The sequence below is a fragment of the Dendrobates tinctorius genome, unplaced genomic scaffold (assembly GCF_039654945.1).
Source record: "Dendrobates tinctorius isolate UK_male_01 unplaced genomic scaffold, ASM3965494v1 ptg000028l, whole genome shotgun sequence".
NCBI lineage: Eukaryota > Metazoa > Chordata > Amphibia > Anura > Dendrobatidae > Dendrobates > Dendrobates tinctorius.
The window spans coordinates 18097340-18117815 of NW_027361696.1; the positions used below are offsets into that span (position 1 = coordinate 18097340).

General features: G+C 47.1%; 1 protein-coding gene across 1 annotated transcript in view; it reads right to left on the bottom strand.

Annotated features, from left to right (window-relative positions):
* The window catches only part of CAPZB (capping actin protein of muscle Z-line subunit beta), a 30106-nt gene extending 15374 nt beyond the window's left edge, over positions 1 to 14732 (bottom strand). The window contains exon 1 of the mRNA XM_073570326.1: positions 14571 to 14732. Within this exon, the coding sequence (XP_073426427.1) occupies positions 14571 to 14573 (3 nt within the window). The 5' untranslated portion in view covers positions 14574 to 14732. The remainder of the gene's footprint in view (positions 1 to 14570) is intronic.
* Positions 14733 to 20476: the final 5744 nt, after the last annotated feature.

The window sequence follows — 20476 nt, forward strand, 5'->3', positions numbered from 1 at the left end:
TGTATATATACAGGACAGGAGGAGCGGTACCGTGCAGTGTATATGTACAGGACAGGACGAGTGGTACCGTGCAGTGTATATGTACAGGACAGGACGAGTGGTACCGTGCAGTGTATATGTACAGGACAGGACGAGTGGTACCGTGCAGTGTATATATACAGGACAAGAGGAGTGGTACTGTGCAGTGTGTATATATACAGGACAGGAGGAGTGGTACTATGCAGTGTATATATACAGGACAGGAGGAGTGGTACTGTGCAGCGTATATATACAGGACAGGAGGAGTGGTACTGTACAGTGTATATATACAGGACAGGAGGAGTGGTACTATGCAGTGTATATATACAGGACTGGAGGAGTGGTACTGTACAGTGTATATATACAGGACAGGAGGGGTACTGTGCAGTGTATATATACAGGACAGGAGGAGCGGTACTGGGCAGTGTATATATACAGGACAGGAAGAGCGGTACTGGGCAGTGTATATATACAGGACAGGAGGAGCGGTACTGGGCAGTGTATATATACAGGACAGGAGGAGCGGTACTGTGCAGTGTATATATACAGGACAGGAGGAGTGGTACTGTGCAGTGTATATATACAGGACAGGAGGAGTGGTACTGTGCAGTGTATATATACAGGACAGGAGGAGTGGTACCGTGCAGTGTACATATACAGGACAGGAGGAGTGGTACCGTGCAGTGTACATATACAGGACAGGAGGAGTGGTACCATGCAGTGTATATATACAGGACAGGAGGAGTGGTACCGTGCAGTGTATATGTACAGGACAGGACGAGTGGTACCGTGCAGTGTATATATACAGGACAAGAGGAGTGGTACTGTGCAGTGTGTATATATACAGGACAGGAGGAGTGGTACTATGCAGTGTATATATACAGGACAGGAGGAGTGGTACTATGCAGTGTATAAATACAGGACTGGAGGAGTGGTACTGTACAGTGTATATATACAGGACAGGAGGGGTACTGTGCAGTGTATATATACAGGACAGGAGGAGTGGTACTGTGCAGTGTATATACACAGGACAGGAAGAGTGGTACTGTGCAGCGTATATACAGGGGGGCAGATATGCAGGGCACAGCCGCAGACAAGGGGGCAGATACGCGGGGTGAATCCATACATAGGGGGCAGATATGTGGGGCACAGCTGCGGGCAGATATTCAGACCTCTGGGCATGCTGGGCTTGGACACAGATGCTCACACACAGCCTCAGGTTACATCGGAGCACCGGGGGGGGAGGTCAGTGGAGCCGCCAGCTTTGTCCACGTGCAGCAGTGATTATTGCGCCAGTGTTTATCCTGCTGACGGGATGTTTATATGTCTAAAGCTTCATTTTTCTCCCCTTGTTAAAGGCAGCGAGGAAATCTGACTTCCCTTTCATCCGCTGCCAAGATCCCATCCGTGCTGTGGTCGGCAGGACGCCTCGCTGCGAGCAATATGCGTTTTGGATAGTTTTCTGCATGGCGGCTGGACGCGTTCTCCCCTGGCAGCAGATGGGAATCATTCCGCACTGACGCCAACCGTCCCCCTATTGTCACGCACAGATACAGCGCCCCCGCTGACCGGCCTGCGGTAACGAGCCGCAATCAACAACACACAAAATAATAAAAATAAGTCCCTTTGTAAAAGCCTTTTTTCCCTTATTTTGAATGATTGTGTTCTTTTTTTCCAGTCACACACAAACCTGCTTCCAAAACTTCTCCTGGTCGCCCATGTCAGGTGAAAATTGATAACTCGGCTCCCACAATGCACTGCTCACTGGGTTGTAAGCGCAGCTCTTTATGTGACTGGAGTAAATTCCGGTTTTGGAAAGTTGTAGACTGATGGTTAAAACCATTAACAAGAAGTCGTACGGGACGCCACAGCATAAGGCCATGACTGCCACGCTTTACCTGCTCTGAATTGGCTGATAGCAGTGAACACTATCTCACATTAAGCTGCAGATCACAGAGGCGGTGCGGTGGAGAATCCTAAGAAAACACCAGTGGGAATGGCGACAGATCTTCTCATCACGAAACGAAACCTAATCACCATTTAATCCCAAGGAGGCGAATTAGAGGGGTCCCCAGAGCACTCTGATAATGACTGACATAACTCTCCCTTTCTGGATCTCGGGGGTCCCGGTTTAGACCTCTGCCCCTATTTATAGTAGCCTTTGTTGCAGCCGTCAGATCTTACCAATGTAACCACATGAAAACTGAAAACAGATAGCAGCAGCTCACAGTACGCCACAGAGGCCGCGCTCAGCCATGCCCTTCATGTATGTGGCTGGATGGCAGCAGACTCCCTGCGGTGCCTCCTCCTGGCCGCGGGAATGTGCCGACGGGCGGAATAGCAGAGCTGCTCAGGTATCAGGTTGTCTCCTCCACTCAGCAGTGAAAGCGGAGAGGGAGCCGCTCCTGGTATGTGAGGTTCTGGGATCTCTGCACCCCGGGGTCTGTGGAAGAGATGTGATGGAGCCTATAATGGTCAGCACTGGACAAAGGCATCTCCGGACCCACACAGGTGTCAAAGCCAACCTCAGAGTTATCCCCTACATGCTGCCCACCAGGCATGATTCGCAGTTATACAAGTTAAGAACTGTGACGTTATAGCGATCTTACCAGCGAGATCGCTGTGTGTGACAGTGACCAGCCCCCCTGCCGGGTATCGCTGATCGTGCCCGAAATGTCTGGACATTTCTTTGGTCGCTCATGTCCCGCTGAGTCGCTTGTATCGTCACGTTTGACACCTAGCCTAACGACCTAGTTAGCGACTCAGAAGCAAGACAAGGCGGGGATTAGCGTTCCCGTTTCCACGCCTACTTCGGCTCCGATTGGTGGTCACTACAGCTTCCTGATTGGCGGGCTTCCTTTTAAAAGAAACTAACAAAGTAGCGCTTCAGTTCTTTGTTCCTGACCCGGGTGTGTCCAAGTTGAGATCCTGTTTTTGTCCAACGGCTGCGACTCCATTTTGGATCATCTGCTTTTCCATCTTCGTTGCTTCTCTAGCCAGTTAATGGTAGGTATTTTTTTAATGAAATGGAGCGCTAGTACGTCACCTTCTTTTAAATTAACGGCCAATCAGGACGCAGTAGCGTCCACCATTCAGAGCTGAGAGGGCGTGAGAAATGGAGAGCAATCCACGCCTGTGTAAATACAGCGTCACACAGTACATCCCTCATCGAGGTGTGAATCGTCAATGGAACATGCAATGTGACAGGGTCCCAACGACCACCGACATCGTTACAAAGGTCGCTATGACACGCTAGATCGTTGCTCCGTCGTTGGGTAGATTGGACTGTCTGACATCTCAATAGCGACCACATAGCGATGCGGCAACGATCCCTGTCGTGTCGTATCGCTGTCGGGATCGTTATAGCATCGCTAGGTGTGACGGGACCTTTAGTAGCACCCCATTTTGCAAGTCTCACAGATGTAAACATTTTTTGTAGCCAGACAAGAATCTTTCAATTCTTGTTTGAGGGACTTTCCTCTGTTCTTCCTTGGAGAATTCCTCCAGTTCTGGGAGATTCCTGGGCCGTCTTGCATCCTCTGAAAATCTGCGGAGAACTGAAAATAGCAATGATGTCCAGACCAGGGGACTGTGAGGGCCATTATAAAAATTTCAGCTTGCGCCTTTTGAGGTCGTCTATTGTGGATTGTGACGTGTGTTTAGGACCATTATCCAATTGTAAAAGCCATCCTCTTCCTCTCTTCACCTTCAGCTGCTGTACAGATGTGTTATGCTTGCATCAAGAATTTCTTTAAATTCCACTGAATCCATTCTTCTCTCTACCCGTGAAATGTTCCCTGTGCCATTGGCTGCAGCACAATCCCAAAGCATGATTGACCCTCCCACGAGCTTAAAGGGAATCTGTCACTTCATTTTTGCTCTAAGAGCTGCGGCCACCGCCATCAGGGGCTTATATACAGCATTCTGCAATGCTGTAGATAAGCCCCCGATGTAACCTGAAAGAGAAGAAAAAGAAGTTATATTATACTCACCCAGGGGCGGTCCTGGTCCGGTCCGGGTCCGATGGGTGTCGCGGTCCGGTGCCTCCCATCTTCTAACGGTGATGTCTTCTTTCCTTCCCGTCGCGGCTCCGGCGCACTGCTGTCCTATTGAGGGCAGAGCAGAGTCCTGCAGTGCGCAGGCACTGGGAGAGGTCCGGCGCCTGCGCACTGTAGTATTCTGCTCTGCCCTCAAAAGGGCAGAGCAGTGCGCTTGCACAGGAGCCGTGACAGGAAGGAAAGAAAACGTTACCGTTAGAAGATGGGAGGCGCCGGACCGCCCATCGGACCCGAACCGGACCAGGACCGCCCCTGGGTGAGTATAATATAACTCTTTTTTCTTATCTTTCAGGTTACATCGGGGGCTTATCTACAGCATTACAAAATGCTGTAGATAAGCCCCTGATGTCGGTGCCGGCAGCTGATAGGGTGACAGATTCCCTTTAATGGTTGGTGGATGTTCTTTTCCTGAAAATTCTGTGCCCTTTTTCTCCACACATACAGTGCAGACCAAAAGTTTGGACACACCTTCTCATTCAAAGATTTTTCTTTATTTTCATGACTATGAAAATTGTAGATTCACTCTGAAGGCATCAAAATTATGAATTTACACATGTGGAATTATATAATTAACGAAAAAGTGTGAAACAACTGAAAATATGTCCAAGAGTGTGCAAAGCAGTAATCAAAGCAAAAGGTGGCTACTTTGAAGAACCTAGAATATAAGACATTTTCAGTTGTTTCACACTTTTTTGTTAATTATATAATTCCACATGTGTTAATTCATAATTTTGATGCATTCAGAGTGAATCTACAATTTTCATAGTCATGAAAATAAAGAAAACTCTTTGAATGAGATGGTGTGTCCAAACTTTTAGTCTGTACTGTACGTTTGATCATTGTGGCCACAGAGTTCTATTTTATCCTCATTGGTCCACAGGACTTGTTTAGATGTTATTTTGCATACTTCTGATGCTGAATTTTATGATGAGGACGCAGGAGAGGTTTTCTTCTGATGACTCTTCCATGAAGGCCATATGTATGCATGTGCGTCTGAACAGTAAACAATGTACCACAACTCCAGAGTCTAATAAATCTTTCTGAAGGTCTTTTGCAGTTAAGCAGGGGTTCCGATTTGCCTCTCTAGCAATCTTACGAGCAGCTCTCACTGACATGCTGCTTGGTCTTCCAGACCTTATCTTGACCTCCACTGTTCCTGGTAACGACCATTTCTTAATTACATTTTGAACAGAGGAAAGGGCAACTTGAAAACGCTTTGCCATCTCCTTATAGCCTTCTCCTGCTTTGTGGCCTCCACCATTCTCAGAGTGCTCGATAGCTGCTTAGAAGAACCCATGGCTGCTGGCTTTCGGCACAAGGTTAGAGGAGGCTGGGTATTTATAAAGCTGGGAAATTTGCATCCCCTGGCCTTTGCTAACGACAACAGTGAATAAGCCACAACCGTAACAGGCTACTTAAGGTCTGAAACCTTGCACAAAGTTATCTGAGCCCAAACTTTTGCACTGACCTGTTTTCCGATTTGTAATTTTTAAAATGATAGATATTATATATAGAGATATTACACACACAATATACAAATTATAATGATTATATCTATCGATCCCTTTAAGAGAGCCTGGGGTCAGTATCAGAGCATTTGAAGGCAATTGCCCTGACTTCCATACCGGAGATCCCTTTAAGAAAGGCCTGGGGTCAGAACCAAAGAGCAGTGGATTTGCCCTAAATTCCATACCAATGATCCCTTTAAGAGAATCTGGGGTCAGAACCACAGAGCTGAGTGGAACGGTCCTAACTTCTATACCGGAGATCCCTTTAAGAGAGGCCTGAGGTCAAAAACCAAAGCGCTGGATGGATCTGCTCTGACATCCATATCAATGATCCCTTTAAGAGGGAAGATGTGCCTATATTATGGAGGATGTGTGATGGGTATATGGGCACGGGAGGGGGTGATTCATTTCTGTCATGTGCTCTCTGCTCCTTTCTGGGGGCTGACAATGGCTGGGAGCTTATGTTCCCAGGGATGCTAGATTTCTCCCACCATGCTGAGGTGTTGTCAAGTGGGAAAACTTGCTCATAGCAACCAATCACAGCTCAGCTTCTTTTAACCAGCTCTGGTGAAATGAGAGATGCTTAGTGATTGGTTGCAAGGAAAACTGTTGCTCATAGCAACCGATCACAGCTCAGCTTCTTTTGAACAGCTCTGTTGAAATGAAAGATGCTTTGTGATTGGTTGGTGATACACACACATTCATTTTTATATATAGAGATATATAAAAAAAAAAAAAAAAAAGCGAGAGAGAGATTTTTTGGGCCAAAACTACTAGGGAAATGTATAATCTGTAACTTTAGGCCTTTTAGGGATTATTTCATCTTCATCTTGATTAACTGTTCACAATAACATGCATTTTGACCAGGGGTGCCCAGACTTTTACATGCCACTGTAAATGTGACCGATAGCAGCTTCTTATAATGCTCCAGTACTAATATACAGTCATGGCGATAGTGATGGCAGCCTTGAAATTGTTTCAGAAAATGAAGCTAGACATTTTGTTATACATGTTCATTTTTTTTGTGTGTGTGTTGGAACAATCCAAAAACGAGGCTATTTAGCAACATTTTTTGAAAGGTGTAGTCAAAAAGTAAGAGAAAGAAACATGCCAACAAGTCGGGGACCACCAGATAAATATTTCTTAGGGTATACAACAAAAAAAAAAAAAAAAAAAACTTTAAAAACATTTAAAAAGGACAAATGAAATACACACCAATTGGTGAAATCAAGCCCAACAGACACAAATACAACAATATGTAGGCATGAAAAAAGGTATTAATTGCACACCACAATATCAATGGAATATACAATATAATATGCTCTGGCCTCTGCAAGAAAATTAGTCAACATTTTAATACACCAAGTATAAGACCACATACCCTATTATATAAGAGGCTTGCATAGAAAACCCTTGTCAGTATACATACATATATACATTTTATTTCCCCTTTTCACATGTAAAGCGCCATGGAATGAATGGCGCTATATAAATGCATAATAATAATTATATAAACCGGCATTTGATATATCATTAAGAAATCCTATTTGTATATCTGGACAAGCTACCATGTATAGAGTGAACCAAAAAGGAGGAAAAAGTCCCTGAAGATGGCAAAAAGAGGGACATAAATATTAGCATTGCTTAGTTAATGGTTATCAAAGAATAAGTCCCACTTACATGATATCAGGACGTCCTTCCTGATATACATCAGAATAAATCCATGCAATACTAATATAAATCAAAGGCATGAACGAGGGATTGATGCAGGCACAAAGAGAAATCCTTGAAGGCATAAAGTGCAGAAAGTGAGCTTACCCACGGCAGTGCGATTAGAGTGCCGTAAGTAAAGTCCACAGACATATACCTATAGAACAGGACCAGAGGAAGGTGCAGGTGTCGGATAAGGGTTTTCTTTGCAAGCCTCTTATAGAATTACTAGATGGTGGCCCGATTCTAACGCATCGGGTATTCTAGAATATGTATGTAGTTTATTTAAAGGGAATCTGTCACTCCATTTTTGCCCCATAAGCTGGGGCCACCGCCATCAGGGGCTTATCTACAGCATTCTGTGTAGAAAAGCCCCCAATGAAACCTGAAAAATAAGAAAAACACGTTAGATTATACTCACCAGGGGGTCGGGTGCTGTGGGTGTTGTGGTCCGGTGCCTCCCATCTTCATACGATGATATCCTCCTCCTTGCTTCTCCCTCGGCTCCTGCGCACTCATACTTTATCTGCCCTGTTGAGGGCAGAGTAAAGTACTGCAGTGCCCAGGCGCCGGGAAAGGTCAGAGAGGTCCGGCGCCTGCGCACTGCAGTACTCTGCTCTCAACAGGGCCGATAAAGTACGCGTGTGCAGGAGCCGAGGGAGACGCAAGGAGGAGGACGTCATCGTATGAAGATGGGAGGCGCCGGACGGGACGGTGACACCCATCGGACCGAACGTCGGGGTGAGTATAATCTAACTCTTTTTTCTTATCTTTCAGGTTTCATCGGGGGCTTAACTACAGCATTACAGAGTGCTGTAGATAAGCCCCTGATGGGGTGGCTGTAGCTGATAGGCCAAAAATGGGGTGACGGATCCCCTTTAAATTCCGTGTCAACATCTCTGATGGCAGCAAGTCCGTGCGGCAGGTGATGACCTGCGGCAAACGTCACGCAAATCTCCCGACGGTAGCGTGCGTCATTCGAATTCCACGCCATCAGCGATGCGGGATTTCCGTTACAGACAGAATTAGACGATTATATAGTAGATAGGGTATGTGGTCTTAGGGTACCGTGAAACTAAGCGATGCACCAGCGATCCCGACAACGATATGGATCGCTGGTGCATCGCTAAGTGGTCGCTAGTGAGCTGCCACACAGGCAGATCTCACCAGCGACGCAGCGGTCGCTACTTACCTGTCAGACGCGGCGATCCTGACGTCCTCCCGCCCGCGTCGCTCGTCGGCGCCACAGGAAGCCCAGCAGGAAGCGCCCGACGAGAGATGGTCCAGGACCTTCTCGCGCGATCAGCGATAACCAGCGCGGGAGTCGGTCGCAGGTATCAGACATAGTGATATCGCTGCTGCGTCACAAAACCAGCGACGTTTCAGCGATATTGCTAGCGATCTCGCTGTGTGTAACGGGGGCTTTACACTTGGTGTCAAAATGTTGACTGATTTTCTTGCAGGGGCCAGAGCTTATTATGTTGTATATTCCATTGATATTATGGTGTTCAATTAATACCTTTTTTCATGCCTACCTATTGGTGTATTTGTGTCTGTTGGGCTTGATTTCTCCAATGGGTGTGTATTTCAATTGTCCTTTTTAAATGTTTTTAAAGTTTTTTGGCTTGTTGTATACCCTAAGAAATATTGTTATTTATCTGGTGGTCCCTGACTGTTGGCATGTTTCTTTTTCTTACTTTTTGGCTACAGTTTGTTGACATGATTCTGGTTGATCCCACCTGATTTTTGATGATGCCCTCCTACCCCCCCCCACCACCCTCTTTGCCAACAATTTTGTCCGGCCCATTGTTCGGGTTTTGTGTGAAATGATGTCCAGTTTGCCTTTCTTTTCAGTTTTATTCACTCATAGTTTGGACTCCTGACAGACTGTGAATGCAGCTCTGGAGGTGACTGGAGTAGAAAACCAAAACAAAAAAGTATTTGTTTTCGTAGGCACCCATAAGCCTACAGATATAGACGCCATCGCCGCGGCGTAACTCATGTCTAATTATCAGGAAGTCGTCACGTTTCGGCGAGAAAGATGCAAATTCAGGAAAAAATCAGCAGAAAAAATGACCCAGCGGCAAATCAAGCTCAGAAGGAAGCAATAACAGGGTTAAGAATACGACGTCATCCAGTAATCTGGAAATTCTGATCATCCGAAGCAGAACATAGCACAGAGCTGGCGGACAGATGGATTACTAAAGAAATGTTGTAGCAACCACAAATCGTTCAGTTGCCTAGCAACCAGACCAGCGCCCAGGACCACGATGTCACCAACCAGGGGCAAAGCTCAAGCTGTCATGTTACCCAGTGTATATACGAGTACAGTGAGTACAGGCTCATCTCCTGCCTGGGGGGGGTCACCCGTGACAATTCCAGCACTTCACCGTGCCCCCACGTCCGAGCTGCAATCCTGGACCCTGATCTATTTTTGGCTGGGCAGAATGGAAAGAGTCATGAAGCGGCTGCCCTGGAGACAGGGTTACAGCAGATGGGAAAGCACTAATGTGCTGGAATGTGGAGCCTGGCGCTGCGCTGCCCACCCTGGAGCTGTAATATCAATAGAACGTACAAGACAGACAAGTGTATAATAAAGAGGAGGAGGATTCTCAGACTGAAGGCAGCGGTCAGGACATTAGCTGCAGCACCTGGCGCGGCTCCTCGTGTCATAATGTGCCCGTATTATAATGCAACCATTGGAAAAAATTACAATTAGGCTGGAAACTTAGGTAAAAACGAGCGCCATGTTTGTTGCAGCAGGAAGACAGGTATAGAAGTGCCCAGACCATGGTGCGGAGCGGGGACTAAGCCTCCAAACGATCATGTGACCAAAGGAACCAAATGCCATGTACATCCTGCAGGGACCCGGGGCTGAGGACAGGACCAGGCACGCAGCACTGACAGCTGGCAGGAGAAAGCTCGGTGTCTGGCACTGCCCACATTCTCCACTCAGGAAGAAACCATATAGGATTTCCCAGAATGCACAGCACCCGGCTTCCCTACACCCCTGAATGCCTCAGGTGTGAAAGACACGGCTACTCCCTCTGGGGGGGGGGGGAATCTCCCACCAACAAGAAATACATAGAGAAGTTTTACGCTTTTTGCAGGATTCCTTATTGCTGGCACTGGATAGAAACATTACTTTTTAAGCTCGGGATTTGTTACAATTACACCGAGTCTTGAATTTCCTCTATTGTCTACACACATCAGACTGGATAGCTGGTTGCACTATCACTGAGCGTCTGCAGTCAGCCAACAAAAAGACTGTAGAGGACCAACAACTGTAACAAACCTTCAGTTATGACAAGTAACAGGCCTGAAGAGCCTTCTGACAGTAACAGCCAGCTCAAAACTGCTGTGACAAAGTATAGCACAGAGTGGAAAACAAAGCTACTAAAAACTTCTTAAAGGAGACGCGACCCAGGACGGATCAGGAACGTCAGAGACCAAACAGGAACTAGTGGAGGAGTCATAGGAGCAGAAAGACAATGTAGCGGAGAAACGCTGCTCGCAATAGCAGGCAGGGAAATCCAGAGCAAGCACAGAAACTGCCACAGGAGAACATTCAGGGACGGTTACAATGTGTCGGCGCACGAGCTGGGGGCGGGGGATTCCAGCACTGATACGGTTATATGCAGAGCGCACACGCTATATACAAGGAGAGGAAACATCACGCTGTAAGCACAGTTGATATGTCACCTGCCCACTGGGACCTGAACTGTCTCTGATGTGACATCACCAGCCCACTGGGACCTGAACTGTATCTGATGTGACATCACCTGACCACTGAGATCACAGCTGTCTCCGATGTGACATCACCTGACCACCGAGACCACAGCTGTCTCCGATGTGACATCACCTGACCACCGAGACCACAGCTGTCTCCGATGTGACATCACCTGACCACCGGGACCTGAACTGTCTCCGATGTGACATCACCTGACCACCTGGACCTGAACTGTCTCCGATGTGACATCACCTGACCACCTGGACCTGAACTGTCTCCGATGTGCCAACACCTGACCACCTGGACCTGAACTGTCTCCGATGTGACATCACCTGACCACCGGGACCTGAACTGTCTCCGATGTGAAATCACCTGACCATTGGGACCACAGCTGTCTCTGATGTGACATCACCTGCCAACAGGATGCAGTGATATAGGGTTATCTCTACATAGGACAGGCTGGTGTAAAGGGTGTTATACAGAGGATAACCTCTACATAGAATAGGATGTTATACAGGGGGTGTTCTCTATACGGGACAGGCCGGAGTACAGGGTGTTCTCTATACGGGACAGGCCGGAGTACAGGGTGTTCTCTATACGGGACAGGCCGGAGTACAGGGTGTTCTCTATACGGGACAGGCCGGAGTACAGGGTGTTCTCTATACGGGACAGGCCGGAGTACAGGGTGTTCTCTATACGGGACAGGCCGGAGTACAGGGTGTTCTCTATACGGGACAGGCCGGAGTACAGGGTGTTCTCTATACGGGACAGGCCGGAGTACAGGGTGTTCTCTATACGGGACAGGCCGGAGTACAGGGTGTTCTCTATACGGGACAGGCCGGAGTACAGGGTGTTCTCTATACGGGACAGGCCGGAGTACAGGGTGTTCTCTATACGGGACAGGCCGGAGTACAGGGTGTTCTCTATACGGGACAGGCCGGAGTACAGGGTGTTCTCTATACGGGACAGGCCGGAGTACAGGGTGTTCTCTATACGGGACAGGCCGGAGTACAGGGTGTTCTCTATACGGGACAGGCCGGAGTACAGGGTGTTCTCTATATGGGACAGGCCGGAGTACAGGGTGTTATACAGGGGGTGTTCTCTATATAGGACAGGCCGGAGTACAGGGTGTTATACAGGGGGTGTTCTCTATATGGGACAGGCCGGAGTACAGGGTGTTATACAGGGGTGCTCTCTATATAGGACAGGCCGGAGTACAGGGTGTTCTCTATATAGGACAGGCCGGAGTACAGGGTGTTATACAGGGGGTGTTCTCTATATGGGACAGGCCGGAGTACAGGGTGTTCTCTATATGGGACAGGCCGGAGTACAGGGTGTTCTCTATATGGGACAGGCCGGAGTACAGGGTGTTCTCTATATGGGACAGGCCGGAGTACAGGGTGTTCTCTATATGGGACAGGCCGGAGTACAGGGTGTTCTCTATATGGGACAGGCCGGAGTACAGGGTGTTCTCTATATGGGACAGGCCGGAGTACAGGGTGTTCTCTATATGGGACAGGCCGGAGTACAGGGTGTTCTCTATATGGGACAGGCCGGAGTACAGGGTGTTCTCTATATGGGACAGGCCGGAGTACAGGGTGTTCTCTATATGGGACAGGCCGGAGTACAGGGTGTTCTCTATATGGGACAGGCCGGAGTACAGGGTGTTCTCTATATGGGACAGGCCGGAGTACAGGGTGTTCTCTATATGGGACAGGCCGGAGTACAGGGTGTTCTCTATATGGGACAGGCCGGAGTACAGGGTGTTCTCTATATGGGACAGGCCGGAGTACAGGGTGTTCTCTATATGGGACAGGCCGGAGTACAGGGTGTTCTCTATATGGGACAGGCCGGAGTACAGGGTGTTCTCTATATGGGACAGGCCGGAGTACAGGGTGTTCTCTATATGGGACAGGCCGGAGTACAGGGTGTTCTCTATATGGGACAGGCCGGAGTACAGGGTGTTATACAGGGGGTGTTCTCTATATAGGACAGGCCGGAGTACAGGGTGTTATACAGGGGGTGTTCTCTATATGGGACAGGCCGGAGTACAGGGTGTTATACAGGGGTGCTCTCTATATAGGACAGGCCGGAGTACAGGGTGTTCTCTATATAGGACAGGCCGGAGTACAGGGTGTTATACAGGGGGTGTTCTCTATATAGGACAGGCCGGAGTACAGGGTGTTATACAGGGGGTGCTCTCTATATAGGACAGGCCGGAGTACAGGGTGTTCTCTATATGGGACAGGCCGGAGTACAGGGTGTTCTCTATATGGGACAGGCCGGAGTACAGGGTGTTCTCTATATAGGACAGGCCGGAGTACAGGGTGTTATACAGGGGGTGTTCTCTATATGGGACAGGCCGGAGTACAGGGTGTTCTCTATATGGGACAGGCCGGAGTACAGGGTGTTCTCTATATGGGACAGGCCGGAGTACAGGGTGTTCTCTATATGGGACAGGCCGGAGTACAGGGTGTTCTCTATATGGGACAGGCCGGAGTACAGGGTGTTCTCTATATAGGACAGGCCGGAGTACAGGGTGTTATACAGGGGGTGTTCTCTATATAGGACAGGCCGGAGTACAGGGTGTTATACAGGGGGTGTTCTCTATATAGGACAGGCCGGAGTACAGGGTGTTATACAGGGGGTGCTCTCTATATAGGACAGGCCGGAGTACAGGGTGTTCTCTATATGGGACAGGCCGGAGTACAGGGTGTTCTCTATATGGGACAGGCCGGAGTACAGGGTGTTACACAGGGGGTGTTCTCTATATAGGACAGGCCGGAGTACAGGGTGTTATACAGGGGTGCTCTCTATATGGGACAGGCCGGAGTACAGGGTGTTATACAGGGGTGCTCTCTATATAGGACAGGCCGGAGTACAGGGTGTTCTCTATATAGGACAGGCCGGAGTACAGGGTGTTATACAGGGGGTGCTCTCTATATAGGACAGGCCGGAGTACAGGGTGTTATACAGGGGGTGTTCTCTATATGGGACAGGCCGGAGTACAGGGTGTTATACAGGGGTGCTCTCTATATAGGACAGGCCGGAGTACAGGGTGTTCTCTATATGGGACAGGCCGGAGTACAGGGTGTTCTCTATATGGGACAGGCCGGAGTACAGGGTGTTCTCTATATGGGACAGGCCGGAGTACAGGGTGTTCTCTATATGGGACAGGCCGGAGTACAGGGTGTTCTCTATATGGGACAGGCCGGAGTACAGGGTGTTCTCTATATGGGACAGGCCGGAGTACAGGGTGTTCTCTATATAGGACAGGCCGGAGTACAGGGTGTTATACAAGAGATGCTCTCTAAATAGGACGGGCCGGAGTAATTGGGTGTTATACGAGGGGGTCTATACATAGGACACGGCGTTATGCCGGGGTATGACCCTGGGGCCGCGGGTCCTATAAAGCCCCCGTCTCCCATGTGTCGTCATAGTGCCCGCAGAGTGACGTCACGAGCGCATTGTGACAAACAGGTCCCGACTATCACACGCGGGCGTCCTTCCCACCCGCCACCCACTGGGGGCGTCTCCTGATGTTACCATGGCTGCGGTGGGTGAGGCCGGGCTCTTCGGTACTGTGTCGGTTCGGTATCGCTGTGCCCCGTAGGCCCGGCGGCGCCTCCACTTCCTCAGGACCTAGGAGTGAACATCCGGGTCAGCGGCTGCCGTGCTCCGGACACGCCCACCACTAAAACCCGTCAGCCAATGAGAACATCTCCTCCCAGCCATCACCAAGTATGGAGAGCGTGACGTCACTGAAAGTGAGGCGGAGCCTGTGGCTGTGCGGGAGGGGCGGGACCAGGTGTTTTAATAATAATAAGGGAGGAGGAGCCTGAAATATAATAATCACCATAGCAATGGAATGATAATCTCTATAGTGAAGTAATAATCACCATAGCAATGGAATGATAACACTGGAGAACAATTTGAAAAAAAATTTCTGTTGACTAAGGGTTTTTGAGCTCATTTATACTAAAATTGGCATGCTGATTCCAAAAATGTAGTCAGTTTTTTTCTATCACGTCAAGTTTTTCCTCCTCAACTTACCTGCCATAAAAGCACAATTGCACTGATTTCTGTAATAAGACTTGTTATCTGAGTACAATTCGACTCATATAGAGCTACGTGGCAACTTGTAAGAGTAGTCACAACTGAGACAGTGTGGTGAGAGGTGTGTACAGCTCCCAATATGTCATAATTATCAATATCTTTACACAAAAAATGTATCATAGTAGGAATAAATAGGATTTGTGATAGCTTTTCTCTTTACATTGGGCGCTTAGTTGTAATTTATATATCTTTTATGATTTTTTTCTTTGTTAGTTTTCAAAGCTTGTAACTTTCCATCTCAGTGTTTTATTTACTTATGTACATATTTCCTTTGTTTCAGATCATGTCTGCTCCTTCTTCCTCTCGTCGTAAATGCCTAAACAACCCTGACTCCTTCTGCTATATTTGTGGTGTTTTCACCATTCCAGTTCAAAGGGCAAACATCAGTGCATTTGTCAAACAAGCATATTTTGCATATTTTAAAGTAAAACTCGGTGATCAAGATAAGCCATGGGCCCCTCACATAGTGTGCAAGCAGTGTGTCGAGAGTTTACGGATGTGGACCAAAGGAACACGTGAAAAGTTGGCATTTGGTATCCCCATGGCGTGGAGAGAGCAAAAAAGTCATTCCACAGACTGTTACTTCTGTTTAGTGAAAACATCAGGATTTAACAGGAAAAATAAAAGTAAAATAGAATATCCAAATCTACCGTCAGCTATCAGACCAATGCCTCATTCAGCTGAAATTCCAGTGCCAGTTTTCGAACAGCTACCATCTCTAGAAGTTCTGAGTGACGTTGACGAACACAGTGACAGCAATGATGCAGAATTTGACAGTAACAAGGATTCGGTTCGTAAGGGATTTGATCAGCACGAGTTAAATTATTTAGCACGTGAATTGGGCTTATCAAAAAAAGCTTCAGAATTACTAGCATCAAGGCTGAATGAGAAACAGTTACTTGAACAAGGAGCGAAGGTATCATACTTTCGTACTAGAGAAAGTACATTTTTGCAGTACTTTCGGTGTGACAGCGGTTTTGTGTTTTGCCATAATATTCCTGGTTTACTACAAGAATGTACAATCCAAATGAATGGCGACTGTTTATTGATAGCTCAAAGCGGAGTCTTAAGTGTGTCCTTCTACACAATGGCAATTTGGTGCAGTCCCTATTGGGCATTCTGTCTCTCTTCGTGAAGAACATAGAGATGTAAAGAGAGTTATTGAGTTATTGAAATATGACACACACAATTGGATCATCTGTGTTGACCTTAAAATGGTTTGCTTCCTTCTTGGTCAGCAACGTGGGTACACAAAGTATCCCTGCTTTCTCTGTATGTGGGATAGCAGAGCTCGAGAAAAGCATTGGGTTGAGTCGAATTGGCCTCCAAGATCTGGTCTTAAACCTGGAGATCCTAACACTCTACATCAGCCACTTGTTGACAGGAAGAATATACTATTCCCACCTCTGCACATAAAACTAGGTCTCATGAAGCAATTTGTAAAAGCATTGCCAACTGACGGCGATTGTTTTAAGTACATCATGTTGGCACTTCCTGGACTGTCCATTGAAAAAATCAAGGCTGGTGTGTTTGATGGTCCACAAATTCGACAGCTCATCAAAGATGAACATTTCACCGGGACTATGTCAGATCTTGAGAAGAATGCTTGGTTATCATTCAAAGACGTCGTCAAGAACTTTCTTGGAAATACACGTGCAAGTAATTACAAAGAAATTGTTCAGAAACTATTGGAGAGCTACAAAGCGCTTGGTTGCAACATGAGTATTAAACTACATTTTCTGCATTGCCATCTTGCCAACTTTCCGGAAAATCTTGGTGCTGTTAGCGATGAGCAAGGTGAACGATTTCACCAAGATTTGAAGGTTATGGAAGACCGTTACCAGGGTAGATGGGATGTACATATGATGGCTGACTATTGCTGGAGCATCAAACGTGATTGTCCTCAAGTTAAACACTCCAGAAAAAGCTATAAATGTATATTTTTACCTTAAATACTTGCATATATATATATATCCTTTGTAAAAAACATGATAGTGTTAAAAAAACATATTTGTCATGCCTATTTCTTATATATTTCATTTTTTGTTCATATTTGTACTATTTAAAAAAAACAAAAAAAAAAAAAACTTTTTAGGTACAGTAGTTTACATATTTTTGAGACGACAAAAATCCTATAGTTCAAAAACTTGACGTGATAGAGAAAAACTGAGATCATTTCTGGATTCAGTATCCAAAAATTAATTAAGAACAGTTGTCTGACCTAACTCCTAAAAAATTGCGTTCCCCAGTGTAATCTCTATAATAAAATAATAATCACCATAGCAACGGAATGATAATCTCCATAGTATAATAATAACTACCATAGCAACGCAATAATTTTATTTCTATAGCGCCGACATATTCCGCAACACTTTACATTTCAGAGGGGACTTGTACAGACAATAGACATTACAGCATAACCATAAACACATAGATCATAACAGATACCAAGAGGAATGAGGGCCCTGCTTGCAAGTTTACAGTCTATGAGGAAAAAGGGGAGACACGAAAGGTGGGTGGTAACAATTGCCTTCAATCTGGCAGATTGGTGATATTCGGTGGATAATGATGACTGGAGCATTATAACCTGGTGCAGAGCTGTAATAACCCGCACAGTCTGATCTACTGCCGGTAATAATAATGGCAGCATGGCTCCACTGTAAACATGGCGGTCATAGCTCCCAACCATCCTGGATTTCGCGGGACAGTCCCGTTTTTGCTCCGCCCACCCATGCACCAACCCCATCCTCGCCCTCCCAGAGACCCACCCCGCAGCCCCTCACAGCCAGCAATGACATCGCTCCGCTCTTCTGTGGCTGTGCGCACAGGACCTGTGATGAGGTCACAGTATGGGAGGAGTCAGGGGGTCACATGATCAGGGGACTCCATCTGTGCTGGTTGTCATGGTGCAGTGCTGGATATGGGAAGTTTATGTGTGGGGTCAGGAGGAGTTTACAGCGTGGATGTAGCAGAGCTGTATACAAGGTGTACGGAGCGGAGCCGTGTGTGTACGAGGTGTACAGAGCGGAGCCATGTGTGTACGAGGTGTACAGAGTGGAGCCGTGTGTGTACAAGGTGTACGGAGCAGAGATGTGTATGAAGTGGAGCCGTGTGTGTACGAGGTGTATGGAGCGGAGCCGTGTGTGTACGAGGTGTACGGAGCGGATCCGTGTGTGTACAAGGTGTACGGAGCAGTGGTGTATGAAGTGGAGCCGTGTGTGTATGAGGTGTACGGAGCGGAGCCGCGTGTGTACGAGGTGTACGGAGCGGAGCCGCGTTTGTACGAGGTGTATGGAGCTGAGCTGTGTGTGTGCGATGTGTATGGAGCTGAGCCGTGTGTTTACGGAGCTAAGCAGAGCCGTGTGTGTGTACGGAGTGGAGCCACGTGTGTATGGAGCGGAGCCGTGTCCTCCTCCGACAGCGCAGACAGCGGGATCACCTTGGACTCGGGGATGTTGGCCATGTGAGCGGATCATGATATGTCCTGTATCAGGAGGCTCCGTTGGGCACTACAATGTGAGCCAGGCTGCTATAGTACCTTTATAGAATCTTTATTTCTTTCTCTCTCTATTCTTTCTTTCTTTCTTTCCCCTCTTCATTTCTCTCTCTGTTCCTTCTTTTGTTCTGTTCTTTCTTCCCCCTTTCTTTCTCTCTCTGTTCTTCCTCTCTCACTCTCAGTTCTTTCTTTCTCTCTCTCTGCTCTTCCTTTCTCTCTCTGTTCTCTTTCTTTCCCCTCTTTCTTTCTCTCTCTCTGTTCTTTCTTTTCTTTCCTCTTTCTCTCTCTCTCTCTGTTCTTTCTCTCTTTTTTCTCTCTCTGTTCTCTTTCTTTCTCCTTTCTTTCTTTCTCTCTGTTCTTTCTTTCTGTCTCTCTGTTCTTTTTTTCTTTCTTACTCTTTCTTTTTCTCTGTTCTTTTTTTCTGTCCCCTTTCTTTCTCTCTGTTCTTTCTTTCAGTCTTTCTCTTTCTTTCTTTCTCTGTCTCTATGTTTTTTTCTGTCCCCTCTTTCTTTCTCTCTGTCACTCTCTACCTGACCTCTATGTGTAGTGTAGGGTCTGTCACTCTGTACCTGTCCTCCATGTGTACTGCGTGGTCTGTCACTCTTTACCTGTCCTCTATGTGTAGTGCGGGGTCTGTCATTCGCTATCTGTGTTCTATGTGTAGTGTGGGGTCTGTCACTCTTTACCTGTCCTCCATGTGTAGTGTGTGGTCTGTCACTCTCTACCTGTATGTGTAGTACTGTGAAAAAGAACCGCTCAGGATCAAAACGCGTAGCTGATGATCTAGTGCCCGATATTACATCCATATGTCTGCAGGGAGAAAGCTGTTATATGTAATTTTAAAATTTTCTACTTTGGAATAAAGCAATCAATTTTAGTAGCTGGAATGCCCCTTCTTTCTTCTGTCTGTCACTCTCTACCTGTCCTCCATGTGTAGTGCAGGGTTTGTCACTGTCTACCTGTCCTCTGTGTAGTGTGGGATGTGTCACTCTCTCCCTGTCCTCCATATGTAGTGCAGGGTCTGTCACTGTCTACCTGTCCTCTATGTGTACTGCGGGGTCTGTCACTGTCTACTTGTCCTCTATGTGTAGTGCAGGGTCTGTCACTCTCTACCTGTCCTTCATGTGTAGTGCAGGGTCTGTCACTCTTTACCTGTCCTCTATGTGTACTGCAGGGTCTGTCACTGTCTACTTGTCCTCCATTTGTAGTGTGCGCTCTGTCAATATCTACCTGTCCTCTATGTGTACTGAGGGGTCTGTCACTCTTTACCTGTCCTCTATGTGTACTGCAGGGTCTGTCACTGTCTACTTGTCCTCCATTTGTAGTGTGCGCTCTGTCAATATCTACCTGTCCTCTATGTGTACTGAGGGGTCTGTCACTCTTTACCTGTCCTCTATGTGTAGTGCTGGGTCTGTCACTGTCTACTTGTCCTCCATTTGTAGTGTGGGGTCTGTCAATATCTACCTGTCCTCTATATGTAGATCTACCTGTCCTCTATATGTAGAGCGGGGTATGTCACTCTTTACCTGTCATCTATGTGTAGAATCATAGAATCATAGAATCGTAGAGTTGGAAAGGACCTCCTGGGCCATCTGGTCCAACCCCCTGCTCAAAGCAGGATTCGCTAAATCATCCCAGTCAGATGTCTGTCCAGCCTCTGTTTGAAGACTTCCATTGAAGGAGAACTCACCACTTCTCGTGGCAGCTTGTTCCACTCATTGATCACTCTAACTGTCAAAAAGTTTTTTCTAATATCTAATCTGTGTCTCCTCCCATTCAGTTTCATCCCATTGCTTCTAGTCTTTCCTTGTGCAAATGAGAATAAAGTTGATCCTTCTAC